Raw genomic sequence first — 19,738 nt, 5'->3', positions numbered from 1 at the left:
GACTTGGGGAACAGTTTAAAGCTATTTTAAACAAACAATAGTTATTTTCACATCACCTATTCGGAAAAGGGCTTTCTCTTACTCGCTAGGAGGCCTAGGAGGGATCAAAGTGGCGCTTTTCCTGCCTGCTAGGGGGGATCAAAGTGGCACTTTTCTGTTCTAGGACACTGTTTTTGTTATTTTTTGCATTATTTTTTTAGCTTGAATAATATTTTGAAACAATAATTATGTCAACACTAAGATTTTTTTATTTTCCTCATAGTTGATGTGAAAAGCAATATGTGTCACACGGTATCAAAATTATTTCGTCTTGGGCGTTAACGCTTGAAATGGTCAGAGCTTGATTCGCAATAAAAACGAGGAAATCTTGCAAAATATAGGTGTAATTTTTCCGTAAGACATTAGTGACAGTAAAAACAGTAAAATATAGAAAAAGTATAAAAGTATATCGATATCAAAGGAGGCCGTCAACTACAACACTTACAAATATATCATTTTGATCCCTCATAACACAAACTACTATTTCACCACACCAGCTGAAAAATACTCTCTTGATTCTTCAAAAACTAATATGAAAGTTGCATTTTCCTCACATGTGAGGCAAAGTAATCAAATGCAAATTTTGAGTAGTTTTCTTATGTTTGCTGGTAGAATTGATTTTTAAATGATGAATGGTTACCATATTTTATAGGTAACATTCATTTTGAATCGATTTGCTTTGATTTTGTTTGATATTTTACAGTTAGTATTTTACTCGTACTTGTGTTGGTATGGTGAGTAATTTTGTGTTTCACTCGCCGGCAAAATTTGTTTAATAACCCTCGTGCCTTGAAAACTTCACGCTTTAATTCTTGGTTCACAAATCTTATTGGGAATTGTCCCAGGATGTAGGTTGCCTTATTAATGTATAAACCTATGTCCTCTGTTTGTATTATCTGCCTATGTCTGTTTTTTCCCCAATAAAGAAAATAAATAAATAATTTGTTGGGCGTATCGAGACTACCGCTTCATTTGCCCCAATACATCCTCTTCCCGCCAAAAAAAAGTGCGCATTCAGAAGTTTCAGAACGGACATTTGTCCGTGTGCGCGGCGTAAAATTGCAGGATGGTAAAAAGCGCTATTGTCTATGATCTGGCTTTGTGATACGGATGGATGGAATTTTAGAGGTTTTCTGGAAAACAATGCTGGTTTAAAGGAAATTTAATTAAAAAGATTTTGTAGCAAGTAGAGACTCGATGGAAGAAGTTCGATGATGACGTAATATTAAGACTGATGACGTCAGTTACCCTCTATAGAATGTCTGGCTTTCTATATAATTGTTACGTAGTTTATATTGTTACCTGGATACCAAGATCATTGTTTCATTTAGAGTTATTTTTGGTTATCTCTTTATCTAATTTCGTCCTTTTTAACAAAGCAGTTAGATGATAACCGTGGCAATGGGCTTTTGAAACCTAAGATAAAACACCTAAGTATAATTAAGATAGCAATTACATTGCTACGAGAAAGAAGATATACATAATTTGAGTGTTTTTGCAGACTAAAACTTGTCATCGGGTTCAGTTAGAATTTTTCCCGATAACTTTTACCCGAAAACATCATAATTCACAGGATTCTGGCAAAATATTCGTTTGGACTTAACAAAGTAGGTTTCCGGCGAGAACATTTAGAACCTCCCTTAACAGTTTGACGTCCCCTAACGCAAGAAATTCAGGGGGTCGGTTGGTACAGAGCGTCAGCCTACGCCCACAGGCGTGCAGCCGGGCTAGACCCGGCTTTAAGGAATTGGAGGCTTCGATGATGATAGCTAATACTTCTTTGTTGCTGACGAGGTTGATTTTTCACTTGATGGTCTCATCGGAAGATCAGCGCTGGAAGTCGCCAGCAACATGCTGAGATGGGGCCATTTCGTGACACTTTATTTTTCACTATGTATTATGTAGGTATATCTATTGTCTGTGTATTTACGAATAAAAAACTATTATATTCTATTCTTAAACATTCTAGAACCTACCTTAACAGTTTGACGTCCCATAACGCCAGGACTTCAGGAGGCCGGTTGGCACAGAGAGCTAGCCTTGGTCCGCAGGCGTGCAGCCGGCATGGACCCGGCTTCAAGGAATGGGGGGCTTGGATGATGACAGCGGCAAATTCCTTGCTGCTGCCGAGGTTGTGTTGCACCTGAGGGACATATTTTTAGATTAATGAAAAAGTCACCATTTGATAGCAGTGTTCCAATTCCAATATTTTTCTACTTGTTCTGAATTTACCGATTAAGAAAAGGTATTAAAGATGGTGTTGACATTTTATCTATATTACAATATAAGTATAACTTGCAACATAAAATTCTTCGACGAAAATGTGTTAGTGTGCATGTTGTGACACTTGTGACTCGTCCGTACACAAAAACAGCTCGAGGTGTGCAAGATTTGTCTGTGTAGGGTGTCATTTTCTATGTATTTGTGTCGTCATTACAGATTGGATTTTGTATGTAAGTGTGTGAGAAGTGCGACTGTGTGCACCTTTCCCCCCGCAAAAATGGCAGAAAGATTTGTACGGTAAGATATCGCTTGGGCCCCTCCCTTCCGACGTGTTGGAAGCCGGTGGTGCTCGAAGCTTTGGTAGCATGAATTCTTCAAACTTAAGATTTGTTCAGTGATTTTGAGCACAACGTGTCAATGTCTACTGACATTCACTCACCTTGTGTGTGACGATAACTCTGGCTTTAAAAGCCAGGATTGAAGCAGCCTACAGAATGTCAAGCGCGTTAGATACTTAGTCACATTTTTAATTTATGAGTTAGACGTACCTTAACTCTCCACTGTATGAGGATCTCCCTCGTATCAAAGGCAAGCACAGGAACCACATCTTCGCACAGGATGGCCAGGGTGTTGGACTCCTTATCCAGAGTGAAGCCAGCCTCGAAGCCAAGGTACTGCTGCAGGGACAGGGATGCCTTGGTCTGCCCGTTCTTCTGGCGTTCCTTCAGGTCCTTGTAGAGCTGGAGGTGCACGCAGTCTGGAAAGAACGAGGGTTTGTTAGGTTTTTTTGAATACTAGTTGACGAAATAAAGTACTATAGATGGTCAAGCAAATCAAATCTAGTCAGTAGAAAAAGGCGCGAAATTCAAATTTTCTATGAGACGATATCCCTTTGCGCCTATATTTTTCAGCCATCTTTTTCTACTGACACGATCTGCTTGACCAACTTTACATAGCTCTTACAATAGGTTATTGTTTATTTATAGTGGATCTTATGATAATTATACTTCATACTTTTTTATGAGCCCATATTGTCCCACTGCTAGGAAAATATCTCCCTCTAATATCTCCACGTATCCCTATACCTAGTATCCCCTGAAGTCACGATTTGTAACCTCGATTGTTGATTATAATGGCTCCTCTACGCGATGGGCTAACGCCGGCCACTCCAAGGGACGCATTTATGCGTTAGAGGGAGCAAGTGACATTGCTATCTTATTCTACCGTATGGCTGCGTCCCTTGGAGTGGCCGGCGCTGGCCCATCGTGTAGAGGAGCCATAAGGGGTCACGGCAGACCTCGTCGGATATGGCGGGATGAGCTTGACGCCTTTGACAGATACTGGTTCCCACCAGTCTCTGTCTATCTATTATAGATAGTATGAATATATTTACACCCTAGAACCTAAATGGTCGGGCACCGTGCGGTTTAAGAGGAATTTCCTCCCGCTGGCGCTCGCGCTGTGGAATGAGCTCCCTGCCAAAGCTTTCTCGAGATACTATAGTATGGCATCAGAAAAGGAGTGTGCATGTTTTTAAAGGATCGGCAACGCGCATGTAACATCACTTAAGTTGCAGTCCATAGGCTATGGTTACTGCCTACCATCAGGCGAGCCGTATGCTTATTTGCCAGCCTTTTTATCTTTTCAAGTCAATCACAAAATTTACTGTTAATATGCAACAAATATGGAAAATAACAATAAAACTCACTGATCCTATCCCCAATACATTATCTCCCAACGAAATTGTCAAAAGAAAATCTTATCAAAGAAAATTTTGTCCCAAACTAATGAGACCTTTTACCTGTCCCTTTGTTCCGATTCCCTTTGCAACTAATGAGCTATTATAGCCTATAATAATACTTAATAGAAGACAATTTCGGGAACGGCCATCGTAAAAATTGTAAGGAAAATGGGGAACATTAAAAGGATACATCAATGTCGGAAAACCCGTAACTTTATTGCATGAAATAAAATAATACAGTTTATTATTTATTTCACTTATTACAAAGCTCCAAAATATCTATAAGTTTTGGTTGACTGTGGAGTCAAGTATCAAAATGTATCAATCTCTTTTTATACTGTCTACGAAACGTACTCAAACCAAATTCAGCTTAATATTCAATGCATTAAATTCAAATTTAGAATCTCGTTCGTTCTTTGTGCAGTACAAAGCATTATTTAGCACTAACATCGCGAGGTGTGCCAAAAATAATACAAGAAATTTTGAACTCTTTCACCAAGGCACATAGTTCAAAATCGCCTATGCACTACAAACAGAACGTGACAGATTTCCACTACATCAATATCAAGTGTTCCATTTTCAAAATTAATTCGGGAACCGTTTTCTAATTGGCGGGACGTGACTCGCCTGTTCGAACCTAATCGGTGATATTTGAATTTCGAATCCAATTTGTGTTTAGAACCCTTCTCTGAATAGCTCTTGCTAGCTCATATCTGTTTACGATTTCGCCGTTTAAAACAGGACTTTATCTCGTAGGATTAAAGTACAATTTAACAAGGAACAAGTTAAGGATAAAGAGAGAATGTGTAAGTGGTGTTTTCTGCTTTGTGATTGTTCCTACATAGGCTGCGTTCCGATAATTAAATCGAATTTACATATTTTATAAAGGATATATTTGTGTTTGCGCTAGCAATTTATGAAATGGATGTGTTTTGTTTCGTTAATGTGATATTAATCAACGTTTTGAAGCTCTAGGGCATAAAGGGGCCTTATTTTCTTTGTTTGAGATATTAATAAGAGGGAAAGATATTGCCTAAGGCGACAGGGGAAATACAACTTAAACCAAAGGAAATTTCTCCATAATCTTTGTAATAAATGTAATATCTAAATGTTCTATTATCAAAAGTAGGGGGAGCCAGGGAGAATTGAACGGATGGGAGAGTTTAACTGTCTTTGAATTGTAAAATTAGGCTCAGATTTTTTTCTGTAAAGATAAAATTAATATTGTTTTTGATACAAATATACTGTAATAGACTTGAAAATGTTTAAAAATAACTCGGGTCACGTAGCAACAGAATTCAAAATAATTGTCATTCCAAATTCAATCATAAAATATACAATAATAAGTTAGAAAATAAAACGTCTTAAACGCCATCGTATTAAGATTGGTTATTTAAAACAAAAGCTTCAAAGCCAAAGGGGTCCGTACCTGAGAGGGGTTCCGTATTACCGGGGTCCGTTGCGGGGCAACCTTTGGTGGTATTCTTTGATATTTGCGATACTGAAACGTGCTATTTTAAAGGGGTTAAATCAAATCGCAAAGCTCCGGCTTGTTCAAAGAAAGCTATAGCACGTTAGCACAAAAAAAAGAATGAAATAAATACTTAATAAAAAATGTGGTGTCTAAAATTGCTTGCTAGAGGAACCTAATTTGGGAGATGAAAAAGGTGAACACAAATTATATTATAGTAACTTTATTAAACCTAAATATCTTGCCTATGGAATGTAGGTTGATAAATCTAAACTTGTTGACTTCTATGTGAACCTTTAACTTGATTTGACGACACCTCATTTCAGAACTTAGCTCAGTGGAAAGCTGGGCCGCTTAACAGGTCCAGAATAAAGCTTCACACAGAATTCTACTTATTTTAAGAACTAATTTATTTTTATACTAAATACTATGTACCAGGATTTTCAAATGTCTTTATCTTACTTTAGTGGTTGCTCAAAATTCTAAATTTACTCTAAACTTTGCAGCTGGCGCTGATGCCCTACTAAATTAAATCATGGAAAGGACCGACCTCAGAATTTAAACGTTCCTCAGATGCAGCGGGGTGACAGGCTGCTTTCCCCGGTGAAGCTAGATGCTGAGCGGTGACGTAGAGCTCAGGGGCCGCGCACGTGGTACCAAAATGACGTGGCAGAGGCAGATGGCGTGTTTAAATTCCTCGCTCCAGGAGGTCTCCAAAACTAAATTGACTTCTAGGATTTTGAAGCTTTTGAGATAAATTACTCAACGAATGAAATAAATGGATGAAGAAATCAGTAAATCCCGGCTCCTGAAAACCGAGAAAAGGTTATATTAGCCTACGCCCTTTATGGCCGCTAGAAAAGAGATGAAACCATTGGAAATTTGGCTCACCGCACTGGTAGCTGCTAAGCCTTCTGGCGGAGCGCTCCCTTCCCTCGAGCAGGAGTCTCTCTGCAAAGAACCAAAATTTGGTTAAGAACAAACCCACAACGTTTCGCGCCATTGTGGAGTCGATCACCACGAAATTTAATTTCTACTCACTCAGTGGAGCTTCCGAAGGACTCAAGCCGTTTCCATCTTTCAGACCACCATGCCGAAAGTGTGGTCTTCCCACAAATTGGGCTCTTGCGAGCGAGTGTCCCCAGAGGGGTTCCCAAATCAAATGTGCCTATCATTCTCGAATGATCTCCAATATGGAGTCCCTGAGAGCCCTAAGGTAGGGTGGCAGTCCCTTGAAGACACAAATCCCACGAAAATTCTGTCTGAATTATTTAGACAATATCACTCCTGAGCCTAAGAAATATATTTTTACCATTTAATCTAATATTGTTTCATTCCAGAGCCACTTTGTAAGTCTGTTATTTCTATGTTTTGTTTTAAATCAAAATTGTTTTTTATCTTATAAATCCTACCTACTTCATACAAAGTTTTCCTGGAGTGACAACATAAATATCTCAAGTTTTAATTATTTTTAGTCATATGACAACCCCGACAACAGATAAGCATCGAGAGGTGCATCTGAATGCAACAGATTATGCATAGAAATGCAATCAATGAGGTTTGTTTTGGACACCGTTAAAAACGTTGAAATAAGAAGAGGTATTTTTCTTTTAATTATCAATCGACCCAAAATATTTATTTCAAATTTAGAAAAATGTACTACGTTACAATACCCCCCTCCCCGATTTTAAGGTTCAACGTAGGTGAACCGCTCGCTGTCCTCAGCGACTCGGATCCTACAAATAAGTTTATTGGAACAGACCAACAACACACCAAAGGCAAGAAAACTAACCTAATAAACAAGCTAATCAAATTGAACAAAAAAAACCTAACGCGGCTTCGAGATTTTGTCCCACAGGAGTCTAAGGACTCTACTCTATATATCTTAAAAATAGTCTACCGTTTCCCCAAACATGGATCAACCGAATCTTAAAAACCAAACGACCAAATATAAAATCTCGAACCCACGTTAACATACGGAAGGTGAAAAAAAAAACTATGCGGCCATCTGCGCAACACATAGAAAAAAACCTCCGTTTTACCTTACACATTAGTGAACAAACCGTTGGCCTTCTCAGCACAACGCGGAAAAAGCTTGTTGTACTGAGAAAGCCAATTCCAACCGCCAGGACCGATGTTCAGCATTCATCAATATAAACTCTCCTTGTCCGGGCAAAATGATGAAGTCTGGGCAATAAACCATCACCCGACTCCAACAACCATAAATCCAAACCGGAAAACAATCCAACAAAATCTAAGTTTCAAACCATCAAAGTTGCTAAATTGAGCTTTAATCTGTACCTAAAAATTTGTCCCCGACTGACTTGTCGGAGGAAACGAAACGTCCCAAATCATGTTGCACAACACCCCCAAAAAAACACGGTATACCTAAACAAAACCGAGGTACGGCAACATGCGAAATAGTACTATAAAAATCATTAGGACTTACGCCTAACGACACGTGAATTTAAAAAAAAAAACGCTAAGTTAAAAAACAAAATAAAGTACTATTTCGATATTTGTCGGGTATGGTAAGTACCGGACAAAGCGTAACAATGCGTTACCATTTGGTCATATTAAAGATAGCTCCGATGTTGGGGTTGAGAGGTACTTAGCAGGTGAGTGGTTTGTCGTCCTTGGCGGCACGACGACTGGTACAAGACGAGGGATCGTGCGTCCAAGGATAACTCTTCCAAACTCTAAAACCATACTAAGTCCTATAGTCCAAATCGCTCTGAGACTGAGCACAGCTTTGATCGCACCGCACATACATCACGCACTAACAGATTCAAACATTCATCGCCCATGCAAAAATAATAACGTAACAGTTTTACTGTTCGCCACGTTCCGAACAAAATTCGTGAATTAAATATTTACCGAATATTTAACACTACTAACGATCTCAACCGTTTTTGTTATGTTATGAGAGGTAGGTGATAGTGGTTGTCAACTCTGGCGGCAAGACGACGAGCCCAAAGAGACTCGGGGTCTTGCGTCCAGAGATAACTTCCACCTCAAAACCTAACTTCCATTTCCTACTTAAAATCTTTAATATGCCACGACCCAATCGGGTGACCATCCAGCCTTTCAAGCTCATAAACCAACGGAGATAAAACCTTTTTAACTCTGCACGGTTCATACTTAGGTGCGAGTTTTGACATAACAAACTTAGAGGCGTCACTTTGCGTATAAGTACGCTTGTGAACAATATCCCCTACTGAAAACTTCGCCTCTCGGCGTCTCAAATTATAATATTTGGCATTTGTTTCATGTGCTTGCAGCATACGTACCCTAACCTGCTCAAAAATGTCTCTCATACAACCAAATTCGCCTGCATACTCCTCTCTAGGCATACCCACATCGTACTGTTTATCAGTATCTTTATAAAACGAGCCGTTAATGACGGGTTCCCTAGCGTGCACTAAAAAGAAAGGAGAATACCCGGTGGTCTCACTTACTGCACTGTTTATCGCAAACCTGATTTGGTGCAGCTTTTCGTCCCATGTACGGTGATTGTCCTTTACGTAAGACGCTACGGCGGTCATCACTACCTTATTATAACGCTCGACTAAATTTACCTGCGGAGTATAGCGCGGGCCATAAAAAATGTTAGGTACGTTGTAGCGTTTCAATAACTGCTTAAACTCTGATCCCGTGAATTGCGTTCCATTGTCTGCAATCACGGTTTCAGGCACGCCATGTTCCAAAATGACATGGTTTTCAAAATGCTTCGCCACCAAAGCGCTAGTAGCGCGGCGAAGTGGAAATAGCAGTGTGTGTTTCGAAAAGCAACATGTAACAACAAATAAAAATGTATAACCTGCGCGAGAGCGCGGCAGTGGACCGACGAGATCTATACTAACTACCAACCATGGTCGTCGACATACCTTTGGCTGTCCCATGAGGCCTGCAGTCGGTTTCTGCGAGTGCTTGTACGCTGCACAAACATCGCACGCTTTTACGAACTCGACTACATCCTTATACATACCGGGCCAAAAGTAGGTCAACGCCAACCGGCGATGAGTTTTAAAAACACCTAAATGCGCAGCAGTTGCTTCGCAATGATTTTGCTGCAAAACTCTCTTACGATCACACTTCTTCACCACTTCCTTCCAATCGAACTCTCGCAACAAATTATACTTTGACTTTGAAAGTCTAAAAAGTTTCCCGTCTTTTAAACAAAAATTTGGAAAATTTGCGGGAAAAGATCTACAACCATTGAAGATCTTATCATACCATTCATCTGGCTCAACGTCATCATTTGTCACGTTAATTGCATCTACTTGCATGAGTCTTGATAGTGCGTCAGGCACAACGTTAAGCGATCCCTTTCTGTGCTCAATCTCAAAGTCGAATTGAGACAGTCTGCAACCCCAACGAGCTAACCTCCCTGACGGGTTTTCAAGATTCATGAACCATTTGAGTGACGCGTGATCCGTGATCACTTTAAACTTACGTGAGCCTAAATATGCCTGAAATTTCTCAACTGAAAATATGACCGCAAGAGCCTCCCTTTCAGTGGCGCTGTAATTTCGCTCACTTTTGTTTAGGGCGCGGCTAACGTATGCGATCGGATGCTCAACCCCCTGAATGGTCTGGGAAAGCATTCCACCGATTCCGTATGAAGACGCATCACAATGTACTGAAAATTCTTTTTTAAAATCCGGTACCGCCAAAATGGGTGCCGTCACTAGAGCGTTCTTCAAAATTTTAAATGCTTCCTCTGCTTCCGCAGACCACTCGAAAGGTGGCGCCTTCTTGCCCTGTGACGTAAGTTTATTCAAAGGAGCGGCTATCGATGCGAAATTTCGGATAAACCGTCGATACCAGGAACACGTTCCTAAGAATGCCCTTACGTCACGCGCATTCGTGGGTGTGGGGAAGTTTAGAACGGCAGAAACCTTGTCAGGATCAGTACGCAACCCGAACTCGTCCACGACGTAACCGAGGTATTTTATGGACTGCCTGAAAAACTTAGATTTCTCGAAATTAATAGTTAAATTCGCCTTTTCCAACTTCGCCAACACACGATTTAGCAAAAGCAAGTGCGTCTGAAAATCTGATGAGCAAATAACGATGTCATCGATGTAACAAAAAGCTAAACCGGTTTCGATGTCACCTGTCAAATTGTGATCAATAAGGCTGTCCATCAGCCTCTGCTGACGCGCCGATGCGCCGCAGAGACCAAAAGGCATGACCTTGAACTTAAACATTCCACGACCGGGCACGCAAAAACTTGTCTTCTCCTGTGAGGTTTCAGCTAACGGGATCTGCCAGAATGAGGAACTTAAATCGATCGAGGTCAGGTATTTCGCTTCCTTCAAACTATCCAAAATCTGGGGTATATACGGAATGGAATACGAATCTCCCTTTGTGACCGCATTTAATTTCCTGCAATCTAAACAAAATCGCCAATCCCCGTTAGGTTTTCTAACTAAAAGAGCCGGGTTATTCCACGGACTCTCACAGGGTGTAACTACGTCCAATTTTAACATGCGGTCTAACTCGGAGGCTAAAGCAGCGCGTTTTTCCGGCGATAACGGGTACTGTTTCGTTTTGATGGGCGTGGCATCACCAGTATCGATAACATGCTCCGTCAAGCTGGTTCTGCCAAGCCCCTTCTCCTCGAACGAAATGTTTTTAAATTTCCCTACGACGGTGTCCGCGAGTTCCCTCTCGGCCGCAGTTAAATGCTCGTAAGACCGAATCGTGTGTACTTGTTCTGCACTTAAACCGTTACAACTAAAATAATTTTCAGGTGGAGTCATGTGTTCCGCATTTTTCAAACATTCAGGCAATAAATCAAAAGCTTTCCAAAAATCATATCCTAAAATAACGTAATTTACGATCGAGGGTATTACTACAAACTTTATTACTTTCGTTGTATTTTCAAACGTAACCGGGACAAAAATGTACCCAATCGACTCGCAATTTACTCCATTTGCGACCCTACACGAACTAGAGTACGCTTCCTGAAATGTAAAACCAAATTTGACAAAATCCAAATGTGCATTGTTCCCTAAAACTGACAATGCTGAACCGCTATCGGCCAATCCATAAATCTCAAAATCATTCGCTTTAAATTTTAAATATGGTCTAATATCGTCTTTATTTGGAGCAAACAGAATCGTAGCAATCGAACTAGCATTTTTATTTTGTTCAATCGATTTAAACTTTAATCGATTCGATTGACACTTGCTACGATTCAACCTTAGGCGTTTTTTGACTGTTGTTGCATTGGTTTTGTAACGTTACCCTTTTGACAGATCTCACATTCCGATCGTATTGTATTTGCTTTCCCACAACCAAAACAGCTATACGAATTTAATTTAGGCTTTTCTTTACACAATTTAAAATTATGATCCGGTTTACCACATTTGTAACAAACTCCACGATGTGGTTTCGAAAACTTCGCGTCCGAAAACCTTGGTTGCTGTTTTCGCTGTGAAAAGGAACTATCCGACTTGGTCGCGAAGCTTGAGCTTTGTTTAGCAGCGATGGCATTCACCTGAGGTTGCTTGGCACTGGAGCCTTTATAAACATGATCACGACAAAGTGTATGCTCGCTGACCTTGGGCGGTTCTACAAATAATTTCGCCCTTTGCTGTGAAAACTCAACCTTGCGACAATAAGCCTTCAGTTCGGCGACCGACTTAATATCTACCAATGCCAACTGCTGAGTAAAATGTGGGCGAATGTTGTGCAACAAGATGTCCAGTTTCGCCTCCTCCGGTAAGTCTGATTTTAATCTAGCAAACATTCCTGACATTACCGCAAAATATAAGTGGATGGGTTCGTTTTCCCCCTGCGTTCTAGCTTGAATTTCCTGTCTCAACCTAAAATCATAGTCACCGGGGACAAACTCATCCAACAAAAGTGACTTTAAATCCTGCCAACTTGAAACCGAACCCTTGACACCTCTAAACCACAACAACGCCGAGTCTACAAATAAATGTGGTGCCGCCCTAAATAGTTTGGCATCTGAAACCCCATTTGCTTCTTTTAGTTCCTCCACACGCTCCAAAAATGAGCGCGGGTCTGTCAAACCATTAAATTTAACCTGCCATTTTGAAATATTCAAATCACTAGAGCACTGAACCTGCATTTCCCTAATACCGCTTGTTAACATTTCAGAATTATTGCCGGAGACCAAAGGATTTGGATTTGAAACCTCTGCGCTGCCGCTGGGTGCTGCTGGACTTGAACCTGGACCCTCAATCTTTGCCAATAAACTCTCAAGCTTGGATTGCAAACTAGTCTTCAGTTCTAGCAATGTCTGGTTGCGTTCCGGCTGAACCCTAGCCAGACGGTGATAAATATGGTAGCCGAGGGCTTTAGCGCGACTTAAAGAATACCTCTCCTTTGTCTCACAATATTTGTCAACAATAGAAGCCAAATCGATCACTTTCTCCGAGACAATGCCTAGCTCCGACTCCGCTGACAGTTCAGTCTCCACTATGTCCTCGCTAGGCGCTTCTAAAATAAGAGACCTAAGTTGCTTTCTCAAAGCGTCAACCGTGGTTGCAGGCGTTTCCGACCGAATTTGAACCTCATAAATCAACTCATCCTTCAAAAGACTGTGAAATTGAATGCTGCGCTCCATTTTTAACTAGTGTATAAACTACTGTATTGAAAATTCTGGTATTAACAATATGTATTGTATGTATGACTGTATCACTATGTTGTTTTCTAACAAGATTAAATAATATTAAATAGTGTACTATTTTCTTTAAACCAATCTTAATCTACAAATAATGTAACTGTAATCCTTAATGAGTAAAGTATTTTTCCTACCGAAAATAATTTCTAACTGACAGGTGTACACTTTCAAACGTCAACTTTCTTTTTAAATTTGCAAAGTGAAAGCTACTATGAAATTGGTTCCAAACAATACCACAAACTTCCAAGAAGGTAATACTTCCAACGAAATTCAATACTTTTTACTTTAAATATGTAACAATGAGCTGACACTAAAGAAATTTAAGGGAAATGTAAGCAAGTACTCGAAATTAATTGTTATTTCTCAAATTCGAATATCTTTGTAATAAGTCCGTACTACAAAAGAATGCACAAAAACCTTTTTAAATTTCAATTTTACGCTTAAAAGCAACACAAATCTAAAACAAATGTTGAAATTAAATCTTAGTATCTAAAATGAGTGAAATTTCCTAGCATGTACTTGGTGCAAAGTACAAAACCACGTTATTTTTACGGTTGGCAATAACCTCAAAAATCAAAAAATTGCTTGTCACTTTCTCTTCTAAAAAACATCAAATAAATTGCATCAAACCAGCAAAATTGCAAACAAATCCTCAAATTACTATATCTAAAGACTATTTAATGAATAGAGAGCAACCAAGACTAAACAAAAAGGTGATTAACACAGTAAATATTTCACAACTTTCCTGGTACATGAAATTTCACAAGATTCCTTTAGCAAGTTTATACCCAGGGCGCCAGTGAAACGTGCTATTTTAAAGGGGTTAAATCAAATCGCAAAGCTCCGGCTTGTTCAAAGAAAGCTATAGCACGTTAGCACAAAAAAAAGAATGAAATAAATACTTAATAAAAAATGTGGTGTCTAAAATTGCTTGCTAGAGGAACCTAATTTGGGAGATGAAAAAGGTGAACACAAATTATATTATAGTAACTTTATTAAACCTAAATATCTTGCCTATGGAATGTAGGTTGATAAATCTAAACTTGTTGACTTCTATGTGAACCTTTAACTTGATTTGACGACACCTCATTTCAGAACTTAGCTCAGTGGAAAGCTGGGCCGCTTAACAGGTCCAGAATAAAGCTTCACACAGAATTCTACTTATTTTAAGAACTAATTTATTTTTATACTAAATACTATGTACCAGGATTTTCAAATGTCTTTATCTTACTTTAGTGGTTGCTCAAAATTCTAAATTTACTCTAAACTTTGCAGCTGGCGCTGATGCCCTACTAAATTAAATCATGGAAAGGACCGACCTCAGAATTTAAACGTTCCTCAGATGCAGCGGGGTGACAGGCTGCTTTCCCCGGTGAAGCTAGATGCTGAGCGGTGACGTAGAGCTCAGGGGCCGCGCACGTGGTACCAAAATGACGTGGCAGAGGCAGATGGCGTGTTTAAATTCCTCGCTCCAGGAGGTCTCCAAAACTAAATTGACTTCTAGGATTTTGAAGCTTTTGAGATAAATTACTCAACGAATGAAATAAATGGATGAAGAAATCAGTAAATCCCGGCTCCTGAAAACCGAGAAAAGGTTATATTAGCCTACGCCCTTTATGGCCGCTAGAAAAGAGATGAAACCATTGGAAATTTGGCTCACCGCACTGGTAGCTGCTAAGCCTTCTGGCGGAGCGCTCCCTTCCCTCGAGCAGGAGTCTCTCTGCAAAGAACCAAAATTTGGTTAAGAACAAACCCACAACGTTTCGCGCCATTGTGGAGTCGATCACCACGAAATTTAATTTCTACTCACTCAGTGGAGCTTCCGAAGGACTCAAGCCGTTTCCATCTTTCAGACCACCATGCCGAAAGTGTGGTCTTCCCACAAATTGGGCTCTTGCGAGCGAGTGTCCCCAGAGGGGTTCCCAAATCAAATGTGCCTATCATTCTCGAATGATCTCCAATATGGAGTCCCTGAGAGCCCTAAGGTAGGGTGGCAGTCCCTTGAAGACACAAATCCCACGAAAATTCTGTCTGAATTATTTAGACAATATCACTCCTGAGCCTAAGAAATATATTTTTACCATTTAATCTAATATTGTTTCATTCCAGAGCCACTTTGTAAGTCTGTTATTTCTATGTTTTGTTTTAAATCAAAATTGTTTTTTATCTTATAAATCCTACCTACTTCATACAAAGTTTTCCTGGAGTGACAACATAAATATCTCAAGTTTTAATTATTTTTAGTCATATGACAACCCCGACAACAGATAAGCATCGAGAGGTGCATCTGAATGCAACAGATTATGCATAGAAATGCAATCAATGAGGTTTGTTTTGGACACCGTTAAAAACGTTGAAATAAGAAGAGGTATTTTTCTTTTAATTATCAATCGACCCAAAATATTTATTTCAAATTTAGAAAAATGTACTACGTTACAATACGATTCGACCTTTGTGAAAATGTTTTGAAGTGGTTAATTGGTTATCGACTATTTTGGTCATCACCGTTATGAGTAAATTCTGTGACCATTTTAGTGGTCATTGGAAAGCTTGTGACATTTTCAGTTTGACTAGCCATGTCGCGAAATTTTAGAACGCAAATACCTAGTGCAAATTTTAGAACGCATATTTTGACGACCGGTCTGGCCTAGTGGGTAGTGACCCTGCCTGCGAAGCCGATGGTCCTGGGTTCGAATCCCAGTAAGGGCATATATTTGTATGATGATACAAATATTTGTTCCTGAGTCATGGATGTTTTCTATGTATGTATTTAAGTATTTGTATATTATATATATCTTTGTCTGAGTACCCACAACACAAGCCTTCTTGAGCTTACTGTGGGACTCAGTCAATCTGTGTAAGAATGTCCTATAATATTTATTTATTTAAATAGACGAGCTAACGACAGACAGAGGATGCTGTTTAGCAAAAATGTGGCAAACCACATACCTACATACCGTCGGGTGACAAGCAAAAGTCACTAACTAACACCATTGAAATTATTGGACAATAAACCGTGTTACAAGTGTAATAAAGTGCATTGTTACTTTAATTTTTTGTTCCTGAGTCATGGTTGTTTTCTATGAATTTAAGTACATATTTATATATTATATGTATATATATCGTTGTCTGAGTACCCACAACACAAGCTTTCTTGAGCTAGAATAGAAATAATATTTATTTATTTATTTATTTAATTTTTTGGTAGTACTTAGTGACTTTTGCTTGTCACCCGACGATACTTTCCCTCCACGTGGCATAGCCGTGGGACGCCCTGTATATGTATTTTGACGACATCGCAATAAGACATATTCGCTAGTGTGTGCGTTACTTTCTATGTGTCGGCGGCCGATCGTATGATAGTCACATTAAACCAATATATAGGTATGATAGGTTCGTTAGGTTGCTTCAGATGCCCGAAGGCCAAATTGCCCAGAAATAGGAGCCGGCGGAGCATGGAACGAGTCAAAGATTTTCACGTTTCACGATATGCCTGATCTTACGATCGGCCGCCGACACATGGATCTCGAGCGAGCGAGATGTAGATATAGATAAGAAAGTAGACGTTAAACGAATATGTCAGAGTCAAACTCGTGATACGAGTAAGGTTACTATACAGTCACGGTAAATATATAGACATAGGTATACAATTACGTGCATATTACGGTCCTATTTGGGTCATTGCTAACACATGCTAATGTGTTATGTCATTATGTTTATGCTAAAATTGACATAGGTTAGCGGTTTGCAAGGTTATTCTTACTATCACATTTTGTACCTACAGTAGGGTAGAACGGGGACAATTGAAACACGTCATGATTAAATCAAGACAAATTTCTTGAAATCTACAATCTATGCATGTGACGTAGTCCTGTCTATGCGGTCGGTCATTCTTAAATTCTGGACCAATAGCATGAGCAACGCGATAGTGTTGAGGAACCGTCCAAAAACTGGCTAGCTATCACGGTTCATGAGATACAGCCTGGTGACAGACGGACGGACAGTGGAGTCTTAGTAATAGGGTCCCATTTTTAACCTTTGGGTCCGGAACTTTAAAAAGTATTTTATAACATGCAAGTAAAATGTTTCACGAGCCTATTTCAAAAACACAAATCAAAATATATGATAAAAAAAAAATTATTTGTTCCCGAAGTTCCACATACCTACGTATTTATCATTCAGAAAAACCATTAAATATTGAACCGTTTTCAAAACAAGATATATTATGCGTATTTCACAAATAAAAGCCTTTGAAAAGGACAAAACAAGAGCAGAAGTACACTCGGCGACAAATTGATCGCAGTCGCTTAGTTACCTGGTTCTTCTGAAGGCACCTTTATTACTTATTCAGGCGTCTAACGATCCCTTGGGTAGCGGCGGCGGGGGCCTTTTAGAAGGACCACGGACGAGAGAGTACTATGTAAAGGCACGCTGCGTTTTTTTTGTTTGTGTCTTCAGACTTGGTTTTATAAATATATTTTTCAAAAAATATTTGTTCGAAATTAAGTTTTTTTTTTAATATATAAAATAGGCAGTGTCATTTCTATGAGTTCGACTCATAGAAATCCCCTTATTCATAAACGCGCTACAAACCTCAATTAGCTAATATCCTTATCTGTCATTTAGACTAATGAATTGGTAAGAAAGGGATAAAACATAATTTAACTAAATCAGGCCCGTAAAGTTTTATGAATAAGGGGGTTAGACCATACATAAAGGGAAAACTAACCAAAGATGGATGCACTTAAAAGGTAATGCGCTGTCGTAGTTTTATAGGAAAGTTAGTTAAGTTGCATTTAAATAGGTATTAGGTTTAAAAAAAAAAAAAAAATTAGGTATTAGGTTAATAAATAATAAAGGGGTTACCGTCAAAGGGGTTATTGTTTTTACAAAATTATGGAATCTACTGTCAGCGGCGATATTTCCGGATCGATAACGCCTTCAAACCTCTAAGAAACGAGCGTAATCCCATCTTAAAGGCCGGCAACGCAGTTGACAATTGTCCGTAGGCTACGGCGATTGCTTACTATAAGGCACTTTGTCTGGTCGTTTTTCTCCTGGTTAATAAACACGAATCAATAGATCACGCACACAATAACCCCCCGTGTGTTTCCGCACATACATTTACCCAGGGATGGAGTTGCAATGTCAGCGAGGGATTCTTACAAATTGACATACCGTCGAGTTTTATAGCGAGTAAAATACTGTTCTATATACATGTAGCGTTATCTCGACGTAATATAAAACAAAGTCGCTCCGTCTGTCTGTACGGTTTAATTTTTGAAGTCAGAACTTGTTTTGCGGCGCTGTGCACTTTTTGTGATGGGGAAAAAATGTTAAACTCACGACAGGTCACGTGACCGTAAGATTTGTAAAACGTAAGACGGACACGTGACCTGATCGAAAAACTGTTACAATGTCATTGACTTTTCACTTCTCCCGGCACTCCCGGAGTGCAACCCGTTGTTTTTTTAACTACTGTGTTTTTAATGATAAAGGAGGCAAACGAAGAGACTCTATACATCTCGGTCGCACTAATATGTGAGTACAAGCGAGATGCACACAAAGTAAGTTATGCACACGCTAGCGAATATGTCAATGTCAAACTGGTGGTACATAGTCCCGCCATTGTTCTACATATAGAGACATATCTCTCTATGTTAAGCTATTAGATATTAGTATACTTTTGGGTGAGGAAACCTGCATACATCAGCGAAGAAATTCAAAGGTGTATGTGAAATCCGCAATCCGCATTGGGCTAGCGTGGGGACTATAGCCCAAACCCTCTCGTGCTTGAGACGAGGCCTGTGCCCAGCAGTGGGACGTATATAAGCTAAATTATTATTACTATTTGTCTGTCTTTCCAAAATCTCGGGACCCCATGCATTTGGGAGGCATGCGTGGGGCCGAAGCCAACAGCGCAGAGGCCCTTTAAGACAATTTAATCTAAAAGCAAGGGATACACGTGGCGGATATCATCCCCGAACGCACAATATGATATATCCGGAGATGGTCCCCGCCAGGTGCAAAGAAGAAGAGAAGACAGTGTATTATACTTTTGGCGCATACTCTTCTAATAGTTACGTTACTGTTGATGCTGAATGTGCTAACGCGCGGTATCAGAATAGTACATTACTACCCAACTAGCAAAAAAGTCTCAGATTGCGCACTTTATAAGAGTAGTGAGCTTATAGCGCTCTTATTTTTGTTTTGAACTTATCATCGCTCTTATATTAGTCTTAGACAAGCTAATACGCACTTTAGTAAGTTTAGTCTTATTACCTAGTCTTATATATGTATATAAGAGCATTTTATAATACCATTATAAGCCTCTCGCTCTTACAATAACATTTACTAAGTCTCATTGAACTTGAGAGTACCTGGTCTTATATCCACATTCTCTAAGTTCATTTGATCTTATAATAGACTTTCTAAATGCTATTATAAGAATGTAAGACTAATATCAACATGGCATAATACTATTATGAGCCTCTCGCTCTTACAATAACATTTACTAAGTCTCATTGAACTTGAGAGTATTTGGTCTTATATCCACATTCTCTAAGTTCATTTGATCTTATATTAGACTTTCTAAATGCTATTA

The 19,738-nt window shown here is 39.4% G+C and overlaps 1 protein-coding gene across 1 annotated transcript in view; it reads right to left on the bottom strand.

The window, feature by feature from the left end:
• Positions 1-19,738, bottom strand: part of LOC134672615 (uncharacterized) — a 299,268-nt gene that overhangs the window by 58,204 nt on the left and 221,326 nt on the right. Inside the window, exons 4-5 of the mRNA XM_063530570.1 lie at positions 2,811-3,019; positions 2,016-2,182 (exon numbers count right to left, since the gene is read on the bottom strand). Coding sequence (XP_063386640.1) covers positions 2,016-2,182; positions 2,811-3,019 — 376 coding nt within the window. The remainder of the gene's footprint in view (positions 1-2,015; positions 2,183-2,810; positions 3,020-19,738) is intronic.

Source organism: Cydia fagiglandana, chromosome 17, assembly GCF_963556715.1.
Source record: "Cydia fagiglandana chromosome 17, ilCydFagi1.1, whole genome shotgun sequence".
NCBI lineage: Eukaryota > Metazoa > Arthropoda > Insecta > Lepidoptera > Tortricidae > Cydia > Cydia fagiglandana.
The sequence above is the reverse complement of the archived record's forward strand: the minus strand, read 5'-3'. Positions and strand labels throughout refer to the sequence as shown.